The sequence below is a fragment of the Eleutherodactylus coqui genome, chromosome 12, assembly GCF_035609145.1.
Source record: "Eleutherodactylus coqui strain aEleCoq1 chromosome 12, aEleCoq1.hap1, whole genome shotgun sequence".
Lineage (NCBI taxonomy): Eukaryota > Metazoa > Chordata > Amphibia > Anura > Eleutherodactylidae > Eleutherodactylus > Eleutherodactylus coqui.
The window spans coordinates 61,459,135-61,481,595 of record NC_089848.1 but is presented as its reverse complement, the minus strand read 5'-3'; the positions used below and the strand labels follow the sequence as shown (position 1 = coordinate 61,481,595).

General features: G+C 42.5%; 1 protein-coding gene across 1 annotated transcript in view; it reads right to left on the bottom strand.

The window, feature by feature from the left end:
- Positions 1-22,461, bottom strand: part of SKAP2 (src kinase associated phosphoprotein 2) — a 226,512-nt gene that overhangs the window by 190,514 nt on the left and 13,537 nt on the right. The window contains exon 2 of the mRNA XM_066584584.1: positions 7,663-7,768. Within this exon, the coding sequence (XP_066440681.1) occupies positions 7,663-7,768 (106 nt within the window). The remainder of the gene's footprint in view (positions 1-7,662; positions 7,769-22,461) is intronic.

Here is a 22,461-nt window from a genome sequence, read left to right as displayed (position 1 = left end):
GCCAATCACCAACTTTGTTGCATCAGTCACATGACTCTGTCATGGTGGCTCAGTGGTTAGCACTGTTTCCTTGCAGTTTGTAGTCCAGGGTTCAAATCTAACTAAGGACAACATCTGCATGGAGTTTGTATGTTCTCCCTGTGTTTGTGTGTGCTTCCTCCCACACTTGAAAAATATACAGATAGGTGAATATAGATTGTCAGCCTTAAAGGGGTTTTCCGTGGAAATACTATTGATCAGCCAGGCTCTGCACTCAGGACTCCGACCGATCAGCTGTACGGGTGTATGCTGTCAGCCCTGCAATAACAGAGGTCGAGCGGAGGCCTCCGCGCTGACCTCCCTTGTATTGCCGGCGCTTGTAACTGCAGGCACAGCTCCCATTGATTTCAATGAGAGCCGCGCCTGCACTTACAAGCGCCAGCCACTATACAGAGGCTTCCTCTCTGTTATTGCAGGGCTGGCAGCATGCACCCACACAGCTGATCGGTCAAGGTCCCTAGCGGCGGACGATCAATAGTATTGCCACAGAAAACCCCTTTAATGGGGAGAGCAACCAATATCAAGTGATGTAATATGCATGTACTAAACATTGTAAATAAAGGTGATTATTATATCAGGATATACACCCCCAAAAGTGAAGATCGTCAATGGAGGGGCAGGAGAAGGTGAGTTTTGCTTCCTTTTTGTTAAAGATGTCAATAGTATGGCAAATGGTCGCTGTGCTTTCATCAGATCATGCCATACACTTTCAATTTCAGTCATGGTTGGCTAAGATTTCCAGCAGGACAGATCAGGTCTCTGGCAAACTGTGCTCTTCATATCCATAGCAAATCATTTTTTATGTTACTTTGGTTATTTTGAGCGACTATCTTGTGTATTGCCAACTTAAAGGGAACCTATCATCAACTATAAGCACCAAAAACTAGGTTATGGTTTTTATGGTTTCGAGGATGTGGAGTCCAGAAAGACTCTTCATACTCACCTGGTCCCCGTTCCTGTGGTGTTCCCCAGTAAAGTCGACGCATGTGCACCAGTTTGACTCTTTTCAGAAGGCTGAGTGCGTCCATTTCTATCTATCTCTATGGGAGTATGCACATGGCCTGCTGAAAAGAGACAAGCTTGCTGTGTGCACACTGACTTCACTAGGGGACACCGCAGCAAGGGGGGAACAGGTGAGCATGAACATAGACTCCCACATACTTCATGTCTAGAGATGAGCGAGCATACTCGCTAAGGCAAATTACTCGAGCGAGTATTGCCTTTTTCGAGTACATGCCCGCTCGTCTCAAAGGATTCGGGTGCCGGCGGGGGTGAGCGGTGAGTTGCGAGAGTGAGCAGGGGGGGGCGGGGGAGAGAGAGAGAGATCCCACCCACCCCCCGTTCCTCCCCGCTCTTTCCCGCCGGCACCCGAATCCTTTGAGACGAGCGGGCATGTACTCGAAAAAGGCAATACTCGTTTAAGTACTTTGCCTTAGTGAGTACGCTCACTCATCTCTATTCATGTCACATAAACTAGTTTATGGTGCTTATAGTTGATGACAGGTTTCCTTTACTTTTTATGCGGCAAGGATTTCAATATGCATGACCCTTTGTTTCCCTGAAAGATAAGTGTTGCCAAAGATATATGGTAGAAGCTTATCCCTGTATCCCTACTGACATAAGCATACACGCCAATCCAAATGTGCATGAAGTCTACCGGAAGATGAAAATCAGTTTGCAGAAAGGGGATGAGACAAGTGTGGTTGTCATTTTACATCCGCTACATCAGTGGTCATGAGAAGACAGCAGTATTTATTTAGTAGCATTTCAGCCATCATTTTATAATGAAACGTTCTGCAGTTTTCTAATTTGCTTTTTTTTTCAAATTGTTCACAATGGTAAGAGTTCTGCTTGCTTTCAGTGAACGAAAACAGTCTTGTTCATATAACCTGCCTAAAACAAGTCCTGCTCTCAACTGAGAAATGGATACAAGTGTATCCAGTCCAGACAATTTTCTGCCATCCAGATCAGACATAATTTGCTGTCCTAAAAGAAAGAATATAAACACAATATACTAACGCGGAGAAGACAAAATATTATAACGAAACAAAAACATTGGGGAACAGATAATCTTAGCCTAATGTCTAATTTGATGAGATGCTAACTAAAAGCGGAGCATTCGCCCTGATAAGGGTGACCTCACGTCAAGAACCTGGGATGTCCCTGACTCTCCCTGGTTGGAAAGCTGGAATAATGTTTGCTGCAATAAATAACAATATATATGGTATAGATGTTAAGCAAACAAACAATGAACCAGATAAAATACAAATGCAGAAATAGCAATAGGTCAGAACAGAGATGTTAAACACCCTATATATTCATAACACCAAAAAGCCTACTAGAACCACCAACTAGAAATGCCTTCAAACTAGAAGTATAACAGGCGTCCTCAATAAGGAGGAGCTGGAATAAATGTGTACAGACAAGTGCTAATTGGCTGGCTGGGACACATGCCTCCCAACCAACCAATCCATCCACACACCAGTAGAGAAGTGCTCATGTCGGTGTCCAATGCCAGAATGACACTGAGTATGCACTGGCATGTGGCTCATATAGGCTGGGGCTGATGCTGTGACGTTGGCCTGGCCCCTATCCGACATGGACAACAAGTCATAAGAACAATTGTAACCAACTCTCAGAAGCTTGCAGGTTGAGAAATATACTTGTAGCCCCACAAATCTAGCATAAGTATGATCAGTGAGGGTCCAACTGCTAAGACCCCTACCAATCTCCAGATCATGAGTACTAAATGTTCCCAAATGAATGGAGTAGTAGTTACACATGTGTACAACTGCCCCACTCACTTCCATGGGACTGGTGGAGATAGTTAAGTACAAACACTCAAGTACATTTGGGGAAACTCAAGAGGTCTGTTCTCATGATAAATCAGTGATCGGACCCCACTCATCGGATGCTTATGGTGGGTGATGTTAGTTTTCATGGGGCAACTTATTAAATCCTCTGTATGTAAACAATTTTCTTTCTTTCACTGACATAAACAGAGATCTTAAAAATGATAAGAAATTACAACTCCCTCACCCATCCTCTCTTAACCCTTCCCATTCCCCCCTTTTGTCTTCCACAGTATGTTCTGTTTGAACAGGTCCTTGCAATAATTACTCACAATACTGGCCATGGTTGAGACCTGATGATCCCCTCTTTCTCTTTCTTAACCCAAAGATACTGTACATGCCCCGCTGTAATGTCTAGATATAGCAGATTGTTAATGCATATGTTTATCCTTGTCTACAGTTCTACATATGTACGGTACGCTGTAAAATTCTCTTTTGTCTTTTACTGTGAAAATTTCAATAAAAATTGATTTAAAAAAAAAAAAGAAATTACAACATAAAGTAGATTGAAAAGTCATATAACTTTTCACTATGCAATAATTAAAGAGTTAATAAAATGAAAGTGACCATGGTAAATATTATAAAATGAAAAAAGTCAGTGCTAATCCCCCACCACCACCACTCTAGTGCTGATACTTTTTTGTAGTGCCGTACATCCCGCATCCAACCACTGGTGTCAGCAGTGAGGCTAGCATGTATAGCACACAATCTCTGAGGCCAGATTGGGGACTAACACAGCATCGCCGCTTGAACAGTGGGGGATTTAGAAGATGACCAATGATTTTTATTTTATAACTTTTATTGTGGTTGTTTTGTGAAGTTTCAGATGACCACTGTAAGCATTATTTACATAAAAAAAGCAAAACATATCCTGTTAAATAGAAAAGCAATGTACAATAAATAAGTTGCCACCTCAAAATGTGTCCATTATTATATCCTATCTTATGATCCTGCAGAGATATAGATACTGTACTGCTGCTCAGAACTGCCAACAACCGCAAACACTTTTATTGACCAAATAATAAGCCATTACTGGCGGCCAGCTCTTTATAGTGATACATTAATGCATCCAATGTCATCCGTAAACACTGCGTCAACAAAATTATCCTGCGAGCTAAGAGCCGGTAACTGGTTCCATGATGGTGACATCATCACAGGTGCTGTCAGCACACGGCTGCTGTCAGGCTCTGCATGTATCTCACACAGCACACACAGACTCACAGACAAGTGATCGTTAGCACTTTGATTTACATAGTTAAATATATATATAGAGAGAGAAGATCAAATAAAATAAAACAGATGATAAAAAGTTCTAGTTGCTAAGCAATTGTTCCTGCACCGATTCTGTAAGTCTAATTGTCGGCATAATGAAGTGCTACAGGTATATTCTTGTGTCCCAAATCAGGATTAGTACGAGCTGCTCGGAGAATCACAGTCACACACACTGCATTTGTGTAAATCGCAAATGATTACATTTATTTGTTAACCAGCCAAAGAATTTATAGTCCTTTATAGACAAAGACATTGATAGTGAAAGGTCACCTGACTTAGCTTGTTATGCCTCTTTATTATTGATTATTAATAGGGATGAGCGAACGTGTCCGTTACGGACACATCCGCACCCGGACACCGGCTTTGCCGAACACTGCAGTGTTCGCGCGTAAGTGTCCGGGTGCCGCCGGGGGGCGGGGAGATGCGCGGCGGCGCGGGCGGCAGTAGCGGGGAACAGGGGGGAGCCCTCTCTCTCTCCCTCTCCCCCCCACTCCCCGCCGCACCCCCCCGCGCTGCCACGGCGGCCCCCGAACTTTTTCGCCCGAACACTGAAGTGTTCGCAAAGTTCGGTGTTCGGGCGAAAAAGGGGCGGAGCCGAACGTGTTCGCTCATCTCTAATTATTAAACTTAGCACATGCAATGACGTCGGTCTCTGGGTCTCTTAGTCACGCACTGTTTGCCAACTCTCTGAGGTCTTTAATTGGTAATCTATAAGCATTCCTGAGCTTAGTTAAGACTAGTAATTATTAGGAAATAATAATACCAGTGTTTCTGGTGGCGAAATGCTCCACACTGCTCTGCCACATGCACGTCACACACACACAGCTCTGCTACATTGCTTTTGCATATGAGCTGAATGTGATTTACGAACTTCAGCAGCACCCTGAGGAGTCATGTTGGCTTGTTGCTTTTGCATATTAGCTGCACGTGATTTACAAACTTCAGCAGCTCGCTGAGAAGACATGTTGGCTCATTGTTTTCACATATAAGCTGCATGTGATTTACGAACTTCAGCAACTCACTGAGGAGACATATTCGCTCGTAGCTTTCACATATCTGCTGCATGAGATTTACCAACTTCAGCTGGTGGCTGAGGTGAAATCGTGGCTTGTTGCTGTATCATGTAAGTTGCATTAGCCTTCGTGACAAGGCTTTACATTGTAACCAACCTATATTTCTTAGGTTGGATCACCTACCCACTAACATATTGGGAAATCCATATTTGTATCCTGGCAGTTTTACATTGTACTAGTACTTGAATAATGCAAAATATTTAATTAAAATGTAAACTCCACCAGGGTCATATACAAGGGGGCGCTTACATGGCTAAAAGTACTGCCTTGGCTATACTGGAATTTTTTCCTTCCTCCTGCCACCCAATGTACATTACATCACAGTTCACAGGCCAGCAGGGGGAGTGCCGATTTACTTCAGAGACTGCTAATACAGTGTGAACATTGCACTGATCTGCGGAAGTGAAGCAATAAAAGGCTGGCAAATCCAGCTTTTAATGAAAAGCTACATTGTGGACGCGAATTCCTGGAGTGTTGCACCCATCTTCTGTGGAAAAGATAGCAGTCTTAGGCCTCGGTCAGACGACCGTTTTTTGCCGCGATTTGCAGATCGCATGATGGATGCGCATCCGCAAATCACGTGACCGGGGCCAACGATTCGATGAAAAATCTGCAGCTAGCAGCGTTTTCGGCGAAACGGGCCCGATCAAAGGAGTGCTGTCCGCCCATTGAAATTCAATGGAGCCGGCAATACAGCCGGCTCCATTGAAAGCAATGAGCTGCCAGCGAGCGCAGGATGAATTTTCGGGAAGGGCTTAAATATATAAGCCCTTCCCTGAAAACCATCCAAAAATGTGTAAAAATAAAAAAATATATATACTCACCTTGTCCCTGCAGCCGGAGTTTAGCCGCGGCCGGCCGGCAGTTTTCCTGAACTGCTCTGTGTAGTATTCAGCAGGCGGGGATTCAAAATTCGTCACAGCCCTCACCAATCAGAGGCAGCTCTCACTCACCCATTCATGAATTCATGAATGGGTGAGTGAGTGCTGCCTCTGATTGGCTGGGCGCAGGGACCAATCAGGGGCAGCTCTCAGCTGTCATTCAATAGCTGAGAGCTGCCCCTGATTGGTCCTTGCGCTCATATGACCGATCCCATTGCGAAGCAATGGTTCTATATATGCGCAGATCGCATGCGCAAATCGCGCGAAAAACCGGTCGTCTGACCGAGGCCTAAGTGTGACTAACCCCCAAGGTATCACACTATATATATTTCTTTGGGGAGAGCAAACATTGCTAGGGCTTGTGCCTGCAGTAGTTTAGCATCCAAACCCTCCCTCCCTTCAGAAAATTTTACATATGCCCCTGAACTCCACCCAAAATTAAGTTTTTTAGGTCCAACATTCTGTGCAGATTGATGTCTATGCAGGATATTTGCAGCTCTGTATTAGAAAAAAACTCCCGACTGCTGCAAAGAAAAATGAAATGAATCAGCACAGAAGTTTCGACTGGTCACAAATGCCTCGATAAACTCCCTTTATATTACTAATAACTTGCATTTTGCCATATTGATTCCGAGCTATAATACAATATATTCAGAAAACATGGCTTGTTATACAGGCAATAGTGGATGTTTATTTGTCTGAAGCCAAGTGACATGTTTGTTCAAGTGACAACTCTTATGTGTGGCACGTTACACAAATGATATTTGTCTATTTTGCTAGAACTGTAAAATTTGCATTAGGTCAATCAATATGTGTGCACATTTGATCTGTACGTGTCATGAATAATGTCAGAAATTGGATAATGTCGACATGTAGATAATGGATGATTGGAATTAATTATCATGGTTACAAAAGCATTTTAAAGCCGTATTCATGATGGTAAGTGATCTCCGAGCCAATGTATTTGTGTAATGGGATGTGTAATATTAATCTTTAGAATGTTTCATCTATCTATCTATCTATCTATCTATCTCATATCTATCTATCCATCTATCTATCTATCTCATATCTATCTATCTATCTCATATCTATCTATCTATCCATCTATTATATCTATCTATCTCACTATCTATCTATCTCCTATCCATCTATGCATCCATCTATCTATCTCACTGTCTATCTATTTATCTCCTATCTATCTATCTATCTATCTATCTATCTATCTATCTATCTATCTATCTATCTATCTATCTATCTATCTATCTATCTATCCATCTATCTATCTATCCATCTATTATATCTATCTATCTCACTGTCTATCTATCTATCTATCTATCTATCTATCTGTCTATCTATCTCCTATCTATCTATCCATCCATCCATCTATCTATCTATTTCATATCTATCTATCTATCTATCTATCTATCTATCTATCTATCTATCTCATATCTATCTATCTATCTATCTATCTATCTATCTCATATCTATCTAGTAATTTTCCTTACAAATGTGATTGCTGTTTATTATTTCACACTATATACATACTTGAATTTAATGTCCTTTATCTTCTTTATAAGGGCGTCTTTTTTATCCTTTGCCTTCTTCGATAAGGCTTCTCCTTTTAAGACATCACAAAGATATGTTTCCAATTCTAGAAGGAAAAGAAAGTGACATTAGTGAATGTTTGTTACATTGCATCTCCAATGATAGGTAACTAACCACCATAGTGCTTGATAAAAACAGATTTCCATGGACCATTTGTCTAATATCCCACCATAGGAGTATAATTTCAAGAGAAGGAGATGACTGTGGTGAGAAGAGAAATGTCTGGGAACTCAAACTTGTCTTATGGTGAGAGATGTAATATTTTATAATATGCTTCAGTCTTCAAAAACAACTTTTAACCAAGGTCCTTTAGGAAATTTCCTATATAACATCCCTATCACACTTTTTTTTGCAATTGCTCCAGTGTCCAGGCTCTGCAAAATGCACCCAACGTGTATTCCCAGTGTTACTGCAGAAAAGACTTTTATTGCCTCGAAAGGCGTTTATATATGCAAGTATTATACATAAACAGAGAAGTCGGGCTGATATCTCTGCGCACTTATATGCTTATTATCAGATCACACCCAGTTTTTTTCCCCACAGGAAGACCAGCCATATTGATTTCCACCTTTGATTGAGCAATTCGGAAACTGATGACAAACTGTCATTTGTCAGCAATCAATTCTACAATGACAATTTACTGATAAATTGATGTGACTATCATAATGACCCTTATGATAGTCACATTGACATTAATGTCTTCTATGCCAACAAAACCGCACCATGACAGCCACAATGCCCCCTTCTTCTAAAAGTTCAGCCCACATTTACTTTCAGAGCTCGGGACCCTCACTTATATGGTAGACCTAAAGCTATGTTGCACATATAGAAACCTATTTTCTGAAAAGTTCAGAACTGCGATTGACCCTTCTTTTGCTATTCTAAAGTCCCTTTTATACACAACGATTATCGCTCAAAAGCCATCTTTTGAGCGATAATCATTGCGTGTAAATGTGTCCATCTTTCACTTTTCTGTCAAACGATGATTTTATGTTTGGCATAAAATCTATTGTTTGGCAGAAGAGCTGATAGCAGGGTCATCACGCTGTATTCTCCGAAGGGAGCACTGATAACATTTTCTCAGCTGTCAGCCCCATGGTAGAACAAAGGGAATGTATTCAGAGAACAGACCACCTGCTGTTCTCTTAATATAGCTCTTGGCACACATTAGTAAGCTACTAATTGGCATTAGTACCAAAAAGTAGTTTATGCTAAATGATCGCTCAAAAGCCATCTTTTAAACTATCATCTTTGCGTGTAAATGGGCCCTAAGTTATTCAGCTTTTTATGCACACATACCATGTTGAAGAAACAATTTGGTTAACAAAAGATTTTATTTGAAAAGGTCAAAACATATCAATTGAGACTTTCAACATTACATTCATGTCTAAAGTCAAGGGGTTACAAAATTGAGCAAAATTACCAAACGTTACATAAAGTTACAAATACAAGGTTTTATTTCTTCAGTAATTTTAACTTCAGTAAAATAAAGTGAAATAGCGTAAACAGCAGTGGAGTAGAAACAAAATAACAATTGAGGGAAGACTATGTAGATAGGGAAAATACGTAAAGAGAAAATTGGAAGGGGTGGTGAGGGGAAGGCTGTATTTATTGCTTATCGTGTTGGTGTGCCTATATTGGAAGATTAAGACTAGTCTGCTTCTTGTTGCTTGACAGATCATCTCCAGACCTCTTGTGGCTGTTGCCCTTGCTTATATTTTTGGTAGCAGCCAGATATTTGTTCTCTATAGTGCTATATGCTACAAGAAATCCCTTTCCCCACAGTCTGTGGTCCGGTAGCATGCTGCACATCTTACTGTGCAGTCAGCAACTTCCTCTGCAATATATCGCTCCTCCAGGAACACCTTCTCAGCAGCACTCTCAAAGTTAGTCCCTGTACTGCGCACTTCCATCTGACTGTGATGCAACATTTTCTTTTATATGGTGCTAGAACTTTCCTGAGGAGGGTTCCTTTTTCATGGCTGCCCTGCTCAACCATTCCGTCATGGCGGGAGTCAGGCTTAACAAGGTCATTGGGTCGCTTCACTCTGTAAGGGGGAGAGCAGAGCAATGCTCCACCCCTTACATCAGCAAAAGCCAGAGTCGCTTAAATTCTCATTTCTGGCACATAGGGATTCTAAATTGAGAACCCCTCCTTATTATTTCCATATAATATACCCTAAGAAGCCATATGGAAAAGGATTGTGAGTAGAGATGAGCGAGTATACTCGCTAAAGCACATTACCCGACGCGGGTGACAGATGAGTTGCGGGGGGGAGCGGGGGGGGGGGAGAGAGGGAGGGAGAGATCTCCCCTCCGTTTCTCCCCGCTCTCCCCCGCCGCTCCCCGTCCCCTGCCGACCCCCGAATCTTTAGAGACGAGCGGGCAGGTACTCGGCTAAGGCACTACTCGCTCGAGTAATGTGCCTTAGCGTGTATACTCACTCATCTTTAATTGTGAGTCAACACCTATACAGCAATTTTTTTTAAAGATTTAATTAAAAAATTAGTTTTTTGAATTTCACTTGATTAAATAATTCAAATTCTTCAGTATCAAAAGTAATATTCAGCTCAACTTAAAAAGTAAATGATAAGTTGTGTTCCTTATTTATGTATTACAGCAGCCGATTTGTTTTAACCAAGAGAGAGCAAAATGGAAATCTTCGACAGGACTTGTGGGCAGAGTATAGGCTTCATTTTTTATACTACTACAATGAACCTCCTCCCTCCATTTATCAGAACCCTCCGTAAATTCCTATAAAATCTGACATCCATGATAAACGGCATTTAATGGTTAAGTAAGAAGGCTTTTCGGAAACCAATGCCTATTCTCCAGGCTACATTGTTGTCACATAGCAAGCATTCCAAGAGCTGTAACAATTTTTATTTTAGGTTCCATGCAATATTTCATTTCACTGAGCGAACAACTTTTACAAGTGAAGTTCAAGTCAGCTCAAATGTGCCGTACAAATGGCAATAATTGCTATAACATCTGAGATTTCAAGTATGTATAATGTACATACGTATAGTTTGTTATGTGCATGAGGCCTAAACAGTTCTCTTGCCACTGATAATGCAGGTTGTCTCCTATTGGATTCTGAAGCTACAGCGTTTCAGGAAATTATTTTAAAATGTTGAAGTATGACTTATTAGGCTTCATACAGACTTTTTTGGGTCCCCATGCAGTCTTTCCATACAGGGGTTCCATCTGCCATGCCGAAAACAACATTGAGTTTGAACCTTGGATGGCTGCATAGGCTGTCATAACTACCGTGTTTCCCTGAAAATAAGACAGTGTCTTATATTAATTTTTGTTCAAAAAGGTTTAACTTTTTTACATGTATAGCTGCCTGGACACTATTTAAATTGACTTTTTAAATTAACTGTTAGCAGGGCTTAATTTTGAAGTAGGGCTTATATTTCAAGCATCCTCAAAAAGCCTGAAAAATCATTTAGCATCCTCAAAAATTCTGGAAAATCATGCTATGTCTTATTTTCAGGGTATGTCTTATTTTCAGGGAAACAGGGTAAAAGCTTTGGTCTCCGTTTCAGTGGAATAGGTAGCAGACTGTACTATGCTGTCCAGCGACAATGCTGGGAACAAATGGAAACCTACTGAAACAGAGATCAAAGCTTGAAGTGTTGGTCTCTGTTTCAGTAATGATAGTCTGTGGAGCCATTCAGGGTTCTGAAGGATTGCTATTTTAAGCATATCAGAGGGAAACTAGAATATTCTCAGTAAGAGAAGCAGAGTAATCGTGTATTTATGATACCTTTTAATGGCTTGCAAGCAGAGATGATATTACAGCAAGCTTTTGAGACTCCTTCATCAAGCTAATAATGAAGAAACTGAAGTAGTTTTGAAAGCTCGCTGTAACATCATATATTTTTGTTAGCCATTAAAAGGTATCATATCTACAAGATTACTTGGTTTCTCTTATTGAAAACAATCACATTTTTTTTCCACTGGCTAACAAGATACCAAGCTTTTTATTTTACCAGACGGAAACCCCAAATGGGAATGTCAAATGGGGACCAAAACAAAATGTGAATGTGCCTTAACCCGCTAGTGAAATGCAGCTATCACATTATTAAATTGCACTTTTTATAAGGCAGGTGCGCTTTAAATGGTTGTCTCTACTCCAATCAGAACCACACAGAACTCATACAGCGGTGTCCAGCCATTTTTATTCCATCTGGAAGTTACTGTATTTGCCGATGTTTGTGGCATGCTATATAATGGGTGCTCTTAGTACTTATTATTAGATGCCTCTATTTAAAGTCAGAGCCATTGAATTTAATGCAGCAGCAGACAGTATACTTGACCATCACCCCATTCAAAACTCTCCTAGCCACAGTTGTGCAGCTGGGTTCCCCATTCTATTAATTATTCAGTGACCCCCCACTCATTTAGCATATATTACCTTAACAGCGGGTAGGTGATAAATGCTTTTGTCTAGAATATCCCTTTAATCAATCAATTGCTGATTTCAAATATGTTGCACACTTGCCACGGAATCTTGCCACTGATTTCACCATTTGCAATCCATCGATTTTAGCTTGGTTTTAATGAAAAACACGCAATAATAAAATCTGCTGCATCTGAATGTACACTATATGAACTTCATAAAACTCCACATAAACCTTCAACAAGTGTCACGGAAACTATTGCTGATTCGGCAGATGTCTCCACCGGCTCCCTCATACATATGAATATAAAGCTCCTTTTAGACAGTGCCCGATTCTTGTTTCCCCGAGCGAATGACTTGGTGACATCCTCACCAGCTCGTTCGCACTCAGGCAGCCTGCTTAGACTATACAATTCTCGATGAGAAGAGGGCAGTTCTCGTTCATCATCTGTCAAGAGAAAGTTGACCCGCTTCCATACACATTAGTGAGTCGCCCAGCCCTACTGTTATGGGCAGGTTCAGACTACTAAACTCTAGTTTGTATGGAGGACTTTAATTGTCTCTTAATAAAACATGAGTAGCAACTCTGATAAAGTCGCCAAAGTGAATTTTACAATTTGTCAATGTCGTGAAACATCGTTGTCTATCACTTTTGTGACTTCATGTGTTTTTGCCCACTACTGCATTATCTTCCACTAGCCCCTACCAACATGTGCCAAAAAGATCTGCAGGAAAGCTAGCACCGGAATCAGGTTTACCAGGAAAGTCTAGCGGAGATAAGGTAAAAAAAAGTATCAAAAATGTTAACACGACATTCCTTCCGAAAATAGATAGCAATATTTGTTTAGCTACTGTTTACATTAACAATCTTGACTGCATTGAAGCTCTCTCCAGAGAGAAAATGTACTGCAATACTTAAAGGAACAGTTAATACAAGCGCAGAGAGATCCGAGCCCAGATAAGTGATAACATACCATTTACAAATTACTTAGTGTCAATTACAGAGAGAAATGATTTGTGAAAATAGAGATAAAATGTACCACAAGCACTTGGGTAAAATAGAGCAGAGGAAAATGCTTTAAAATGAAATAGGATGATCACCTCCGACAATCTTAACTGCTGTGATGAACTGCTTATGCCTAATGTACAGGCTTATAGAGAGATGAATACTCGCAGGTGGGAATTTTAAAGGTGGAGAGTAGGGCCTCCTGGAATTGGGCTTCAAAACTGGTGTTTATACTGTAAATGCAAAATCGGGAGCCTGCAAATTATAGATAAACACAATGGGGCAAATGTATCAATGTGTCACGCGTAATAGGAATGATGTAAGCATACTAAAAAAAAGTCACGTATTCACCTGTTCTCTAGTAAAGAATATTGGAATATTCTGGGATCCCTACAGATAACTAAGACAACTTTTTTGTAATTAGTGTGACTAGATCATATCTAATATGATGAATTTACAAGTGATGTCCCAAGGGGCAGGCAATACAAGGCTACACCTGTCATACACAAGATTACAGTGAAATAGCTTCAAGTCCAGCCTTAGGGGAGTGCAGCCTGTGGGTGCAGTATCCTCCCTGCACGAAAGGGGTGCAGCATTGACATTGTTTCTTTCCTTTTCTCTTACCCCCTGAAGTTGAACAGTCATTTATTATTATTACTTTTGATCCATGTTGCATGAGTGAGTATGGTAGTAAGTCAGAATGGAGATGATGTTATCAGTGGTCATTACAATGTATGTCGCTACTGCAAACTATGTGGGTGATGTTAAAGGGCTAGTCTCTGCTCCTTGGTATGATAATGTAGTGCATACTCCGATGAAAGAGAGTCCAAGGAGACAGGCAGAAACAGTTTAACTCATATTTACGTGGCTCAGGAACTTATCAGTTCAACTTTCGAATGATCAAGTCAGCATCTGGTCCTGAGGATGTTAGCTTTAATCCCCATTACCTTGCTGCCTGTTGTGGACTTCTCACCGTGGCCTTGGAGTCTATAACCTTTCTGTAGCCCCTCGCTGCCTGTTGTGGGTTTTGCACCCCGGCTCTTAAGGCTGTAGTCTTCCTGTATACACCACTTCTCCTTAAGGACTATATCAAAGAATGGCTGTGACATACTGTTCCTTAAAACCAGCATACGTGTTTACACTACACTCTCTACTCTCTTCTGAACTTTCTAGATCCCTACAAGAACCTTTATAACCTTTGGTCTTCCCCACTGCTTGATACTGATTGGCTGTAGCTGTGAAAAGCTGAGTCATTGGGTTGTCCTCTCTCTCTCTCTCTCTCTCTCTCTCTCTCTGTACTATATTTTGCTCAAGCCTCCACCTTCAAGGCAAGACAGCAATAAAATACTAAATACATTTAAAGGCACATATACATACAGTCCCAAGAATGTCAATATTATTATGAAGTAACAGTTCTGCATCACTACAAATACATGGGTGGATGTATGTAAATGAGAGCATGGCAAAATGTTCATGTGCATGAATGAGCACCTAGGGGCATGTCCTAGTGTGTGGTCAAGCACAAGAGTGGACAATGTTTGCATATATGTGCAAGTGTATGGGAAAATGTGAGCATGCACTTGTGAACAGAAATATAGAGTCTTGCATTGGGTACTATCCAGCCTAATTCCAGCCCTGCATAGTATTCCCAAAATTCTGTAGTAAGTCTCATGTGAACTCTAAATAAATACAGGGTTCAGCTAGATAAAGAAAGAAGCGATTTTAATCAATACTCCAAATTGTAAGAGAAACAGAATACATAACTCCCCAATATGTTTAACATATGTATACTGGGGGGAAGGTATTAAGACTGGTATTTCAAACTGCATTCCTAATATGATCCCGACAGGTGCAAGATGCACTTATTATATGAAGAGATGCATGCTCAGTCACTTCAATGAGAGCTGTGCCTGCAATACCATACCAGGCCACTGCAAAGTGAATGGCACTGTGTGCTTTTGGCTCCATACACTGACATATCAGCCTGGCAGATAGCTGATTGGCAGGAATCTGCTGCTTGGGACATCTATTGACAACTCATCGTGAGGATCTCCCAATAGGGTTTATAATGTGTGCTAAACATTTGAGTTCTGACCACTCGCTGATATAAACGCCAGTAATACTAATAAGACAACTTCAGATTTTATTAGATAAAAGATACAAGTTTAGCTGGGATTATCCAAGATAGGCAACACTATTTAGTGGAATGATAGGTAATGTATAACTTTTACTGGGGCTGATATATAGGTTTAGTTTGCATAAAAAGGCACACAGTTGTCAAAAAACTGAATTTTTGCTGTTATGGCATAATAAGCACAGACCAGGCACCTGCTATGGCACCCTGTAGATGTATCTATATACTTCGGGAACTTGAGATCATATCAGTATAGAATAAAGTTGCAATTAAGATTTGTATGTGGATTGAGCAGATCTTAGTGGTTCATACTATTAAAGAAGAATTACAAGGTCCTATCACAAAATTGCCATAAATCCTGATATCACACTGTTGATGCTGCTGTTGGATGATTTGTAAATGGAAGTCTTAATTAACTAATCAGACCACACAGTACAATGTGTTTCAACTCCTTTGGGGTCTTCATCAGGTGAACAATTCTTTCTCTCTCACTCTCTACCCACCAAACTATATATAACACATTGGTGGGACTGACCTCACACAATTAACCAATTCTAATTCATAAAATTCTAAAACACAATAAAATAGGTTAAAATGACTAATTATTACACATAAATTTCATTATATAAGAAAAATGTAAATATAAAATCTCTACATATCTCATAATACAAAAAAAATATTTATTTTGAACATTAAAAATAGCCATAAAAGGGTCCCAATCCACCACTAGTGGTTGGTGATGTAATTAACCTGAGTGATATCACCATGGATATTTGGGGCGCCTCACTCGCATCTCCACACCTCATGCTATATAGCCTCCAGTAGTCTCACCTGAGTATCTCATGATGTCATTAATAATGCAATGACAGAGGGGCTCGCAGCATATTAGCAGTATGACAATATTTTCTGGGTGCTGTATGACATATTCAGATATGATATGGTGTAATTATTTCTATCCGAGCTGTAGGATTGCATCACAAATATTTGATTTTGGCAGGTTCAAAAAAAAAATCCCAAAGAGTTGTATTGAGGTAGCATGACTGTTACTCCATGCAAACTTCTCATTGTTGATGTCATAAAAAGAAGGATCGGGGGTCTCAGGCCCCTCCCACTACACCCGTTACGTTTTTGTGCAACAATTGTTCAATATTTTACATCTTTGCTGTGAATAGGTGAAAAATGCTATTAAAAAAAATATTTAAATTATGCTTGGCAGTGTAGGTATTCTATGAATGATTTGCTCATTACCTTGTAAAACATTATGGGCATATTCATCATTGCACTCTGAGCATGCTCAGAGTGTGGAAAACAGGGGCGTAACTATAGAGGATGCAGGGGATGCGGTTGCACCCGGGCCCAGGAGCCTTAGAGGGCCCATAAAGCCTCTCTTCTCCATATAGGGAGCCCTGTTCCAGGTTTTGCATTAAGGCCCAGGAGCTTCAAGTTACACCTCTGGTGGAAAACATAGAAACTGGGACCGTGGAGAGGTGGAACATAGCCAGCCAGGAGATGCAGGGATAGAGCTGACAGCAGTCACTGTCCAGTACTACAGTCCTCGGTTTTGTGTTTTCTACACTCCGAGCATCCTCGGAATGCTATGATGAATATGCCTGGGTCCGGAGCACCGTGTATCCCAAGGCCAGCTTTGTTCTTAAAGGGGTTGTCCCGCGGCAGCAAGTGGGTCTATACACTTCTGTATGGCCATATTAATGCACTTTGTAATGTACATTGTGCATTAATTATGAGCCATACAGAAGTTATCAAAAGTTATTCACTTACCTGTTCCGTTGCTGGCGTCCTCGTCTCCATGGTTGCCGTCTAATTTTCGCCGTCTAATGGCCAAATTAGACGCGCTTGCGCAGTCCGGGTCTTCTTATCTTCTCAATGTGGCTCCGTGTAGCTCCGTGTAGCTCCGCCCCGTCACGTGCCGATTCCAGCCAATCAGGAGGCTGGAATCGGCAATGGACCGCACAGAAGCCCTGCAGTCCACGGAGGGAGAAGATGCCGGCGGCCATCTTCACCGGGTAAGTAAGAAGTCACCGGAGCGCGGGGATTCAGGTAAGCGCTGTCCGGTGTTCTTTTTTAACCCCTGCATCGGGGTTGTCTCGCGCCGAACGGGGGGGGGGTTGAAAAAAATAAAAACCCGTTTCGGCGCGGGACAACCCCTTTAATAACATATATTTGGTCAGTTAGCAAGAAGTAGGGAACAGACGGAGGGAAGAATAGCCACAGAATCAGACTACACAGGGTTAATTGGAGTCAGTGGCCATTCAGATTCATAGATTTGCATAAAAGCTGTAGACACTCATTTTTCTTTTTAGAAGCAATCCAAGATGGGTATAACATTTACAAAGGTAGAAACTTGATATACATAAAAAATGTCCTTGACTATAGAAGTGCAACGGCATTCGAAGAACAGATTTTGTTGTTTCTCCTTTTTCTGCGTCATTGTCCTTTAAGGGAGTAATGGTTTCCAACAACTTTACTGCTGTGTATTCTGTCCTCAGTCTAAGTTGCCAGGATGTTGACAAATTCTACTAGTTGCAGTTCTTAACTACTTTGCTGTTGGATTGCGCTGCTGGAAATTTTGAAATGATTGATCGCAGCAGGAAAAAGGTAGAAATAGGGCATAATGAAAGCCCGCTGCACATTTAGAGGACAAATTACTGCTATATGGCTACTGTCATCACAGTTTAGTTACAGTAACACGTTATTGAAGTAGCACTTGTACATGAACAGAACTCTAACACATAGAGAAAGAAACCGCCAGGAGTGCAGTCAATAGTAAAAGGAAACTAGTGGTATACGGTGGGAAACCTGAAATACAAATGGATTTTAGATTTTGTTCAATATGAAGTTTTTGTTTCTTTACTATTACATTTTTCTATAGATTCCGTTTTGCCGACATAAGATGGGGTCGTTTAAAGGGCCACTCCTGTGATTTTCTTTAATTCATTATTAAAGGGGTTGTCCCGCGAAAGCAAGTGGGGGTATACACTTCTGTATGGCCATATTAATGCACTTTGTAATATACATTGTGCATTAATTATGAGCCATACAGAAGTTATTCACTTACCTGTTCCGTTGCTAGCGTCCTCGTCTCCATGGTGCCGTCTAATTTCAGCGTCTAATCTCCCGATTAGACGCGCTTGCGCAGTCCGGTCTTCTCCCTTCTGAATGGGGCCGCTCGTGCTGGAGAGCTGCTCCTTGTAGCTCCGCCCCGTCATGTGTGCCGATTCCAGCCAATCAGGAGGCTGGAATCGGCAATGGAACGCACAGAGCCCACGGTGCACCATGGGAGAGACCTGCGGTCCACCGTGGGTGAAGATCCCGGCGGCCATCTTTGCAAGGTAAGTAAGAAGTCACCGGAGCGCGGGGATTCGGGTAAGTACTATGCGTTTTTTTTTTTTAAACCCCTGCATCGGGTTTGTCTCGCGCCGAACGGGGGGGCTATTGAAAAAAAAAAAAACAGTTTCGGCGCGGGACAACCCCTTTAAGTTACTAGCTCCCCAGTATTTCTAAATTGGCTAGTATCACTTTGTTAAGTCCTTCCTTTCTAACTGAATCTCTTGGAATCCTTCTCGGGTTGGTCATGTGATCTCAATTCTGAGAATTACTTGACTTGATGCTGTCTCAAAAAGTAAATTTTTTAGTCAACATAATTCCTTTGTGATGGACTCTAGCACACAAGCTCTTTAAAGGAGGACACAGAAACGTCTATTACAGTTACTGCTGGTGATTAGAGGCTTCTGTCTCATAGTGATAATGAAGCAGATCACAGCTCATCCTCCTGACTGTATACATATAGTTTGTAGCCTATTTAGGTAAATATAGAATGCAGAAGATAATGGCAGTGTCCTCACTACAGGCAGAGATGGTACTGGTTCTAGCTGGTCATGTGATGCTGTGCTGATGCATCATGGGAGTTTTAGCAGAGTACAGAGAAAGTGAGCAGGGAGAAATCTCAGCATCAAGATGGTGTCTGATAAGCATCAGACAGAAGGCTGCACTGCATTGAAGTGACTGCAGTTTGCATAGGATAGCTCCAGAGTGAGACAGCTAATCAGGTGAGGGATGCAAGGCTGGAAGAATGTGTTTTTGCTAGAGTGTCTCTTTAAACACAGAAGTGTTAGGATGTGCTACTGCCAGACTACTACCCACCGAAATATACTGAAATATATATCAGTGTTTGAAGGATAGGTGTCACGTCACTGCCAGCACTCTGTCATTTCTCTGCCAGCACACCTTTGCTTCTGTGGGTTCTATCTTGACTAGCTAGGGTTAATATCGTTGGTCCTGTCTGGTTTCAGTTAATTAGTCCTGCAGCTGTTAGCTGAGGTAGTGGCTGGTGATTGACAGCTCTGTCGGCCAATCAGTTTCTTCCCGCTCCCTATATAATCCAGCTCTTCCAGGCTCGCAGAGCTGGTTATATTTCAGTGTTCCTGATCAAATATGCTTGCTTAGTTCTCCTGTCTGTCTTGCTCCTGTGTTCTGATTGGCGTCTGTGTTTCATCTTTTATTTATTGTCAGTTTCTGTTTGTCCCTGGTTTACTGTACCCTGGTTTCCCTCTGAACAACTGTCCTTGTGGAAGTAGTGGGATTGTCCCTTTTGGGATGGGTGCTCTGCTGCAAGGTGGGTTCTGTCTGTGGGGTTCAGAGTGCCCCGCCCTATCTCTTGTTTCTATCTGCTCCTGCTTCTAGCCACCTGTGTAGCAAGCAAACACATCAGTCCTGACTGCTCCAGTACCAAGGGATCTGTGATTTTACAGATTTTCCCAGCAGCTCAGCTTCACAGGTGTGGTTGATTGTGCTGGCTGGGTGTGGTTTCCCCAGTGAGCCAATCTCTCAGGTCCGTTGCTTATATATACCAGCTCCTTTGTCAGTGTTTGCTGGTTTTCCTCTGTTCTGGGTCTGTTGTAGGCCTTCTGATCTGTCTGTGCTAGGATGTCACCAGTTCTGATTACGCATCTGTACATTTGTACGTGTATACCTGTGCTACTTGGATCATTGACCATCTAGGGCTAGTTACGTCCTTAGGTTTTAGTGCAGGGCTGCCCCTATTGGGGCTATCGCTCTGCTTGCAGGCAGGTATCTTGAGGTTAGTTGAGTTGTCTCATTAGAGTAGGGACCGCGAGACAACGATAACCCTTGAAGTGGGCTCACGGTTTAGGTGCCTCAGCTAAACCACAAACGCATTCCTCATACTTATTATAGCAATTGCATCTCTTTATTCATTCTGGTATGATGGTGAGTATTTTGGGTGTTTGGTAGTCTGTCTTGCCTCAGTCTGTCATCCGTCAGGTCTGTCTGATTTCCTGAGTCTGTATTCCTGAGCCTGGGCTATGTATGTATTCCCGAGCCTGGGCTCTGTCTGTATTCCCGAGCCTGGGCTCTGTCTGTATTCCCGAGCCTGGGCTCTGTCTGTATTCCTGAGCCTGGGCTCTGTCTGTATTCCTGAGCCTGGGCTCTGTCTGTATTCCTGAGCCTGGGCTCTGTCTGTATTCCTGAGCCTGGGCTCTGTCTGTATTCCTGAGCCTGGGCTCTGTCTGTATTCCTGAGCCTGGGCTCTGTCTGTATTCCTGAACCTGGGCTCTGTCTGTATTCCTGAACCTGGGCTCTGTCTGTATTCCTGAGCCTGGGCTCTGTCTGTATTCCTGAGCCTGAGTTCTGTCTGTATGCCTGAGCCTGAGTTCTGTCTGTATGCCTGAGCCTGAGTTCTGTCTGTATGCCTGAGCCTGAGTTCTGTCTGTATTCCTGAGCCTGAGTTCTGTCTGTATTCCTGAGTCTGAGTTCTGTCTGTATTCCTGAGCCTGAGTTCTGTCTATTCCTGAGCCTGAGTTCTGTCTGTATTCCTGAGCCTGGGCTCTGTCTGTATTCCTGAGCCTGGGCTCTGTCTGTATTCCTGAGCCTGGGCTCTGTCTGTATTCCTGAGCCTGGGCTCTGTCTGTATTCCTGAGCCTGGGCTCTGTCTGTATTCCTGAGCCTGGGCTCTGTCTGTATTCCTGAGCCTGGGCTCTGTCTGTATTCCTGAGCCTGGGCTCTTTCTGTATTCCTGAGCCTGGGCTCTGTCTGTATTCCTGAGCCTGGGCTCTGTCTGTATTCCTGAACCTGGGCTCTGTCTGTATTCCTGAACCTGGGCTCTGTCTGTATTCCTGAGCCTGGGCTCTGTCTGTATTCCTGAGCCTGAGTTCTGTCTGTATGCCTGAGCCTGAGTTCTGTCTGTATGCCTGAGCCTGAGTTCTGTCTGTATGCCTGAGCCTGAGTTCTGTCTGTATGCCTGAGCCTGAGTTCTGTCTGTATTCCTGAGCCTGAGTTCTGTCTGTATTCCTGAGTCTGAGTTCTGTCTGTATTCCTGAGCCTGAGTTCTGTCTATTCCTGAGCCTGAGTTCTGTCTGTATTCCTGAGCCTGGGCTCTGTCTGTATTCCTGAGCCTGGGCTCTGTCTGTATTCCTGAGCCTGGGCTCTGTCTGTATTCCTGAGCCTGGGCTCTGTCTGTATTCCTGAGCCTGGGCTCTGTCTGTATTCCTGAGCCTGGGCTCTGTCTGTATTCCTGAGCCTGGGCTCTGTCTGTATTCCTGAGCCTGGGCTCTTTCTGTATTCCTGAGCCTGGGCTCTGTCTGTATTCCTGAGCCTGGGCTCTGTCTGTATTCCTGAGCCTGGGCTCTGTCTGTATTCCTGAGCCTGGGCTCTGTCTGTATTCCTGAGCCTGAGTTCTGTCTGTATTCCTGAGCCTGGGCTCTGTCTGTATTCCTGAGCCTGAGTTCTGTCTGTATTCCTGAACCTGAGTTCTGTCTGTATTCCTGAACCTGAGTTCTGTCTGTATTCCTGAGCCTGAGTTCTGTCTGTATTCCTGAGCCTGAGTTCTGTCTGTATTCCTGAGCCTGGGCTCTGTCTGTATTCCTGAGCTTGGGCTCTGTCTGTATTCCTGAGCCTGAGTTCTGTCTGTATTCCTGAGCCTGAGTTCTGTCTGTATTCCTGAGCCTGAGTTCTGTCTGTATTTTTGAATCTGAGTTTGTTCTGAATTCCTGGCTTCAGTCCCTCTATCTGAGGAGTCACCTGCCAGCCACTCCAGGACTGGTCTCAGCCTGGTTGGTTAGTCCAGTGGATCCACAATCCATAAATCCATAACAGTATTCTAAGGCTATGGATCCCTCTGATCTCCTGTAGTGAGAAAGACGTAACAGCTGGATT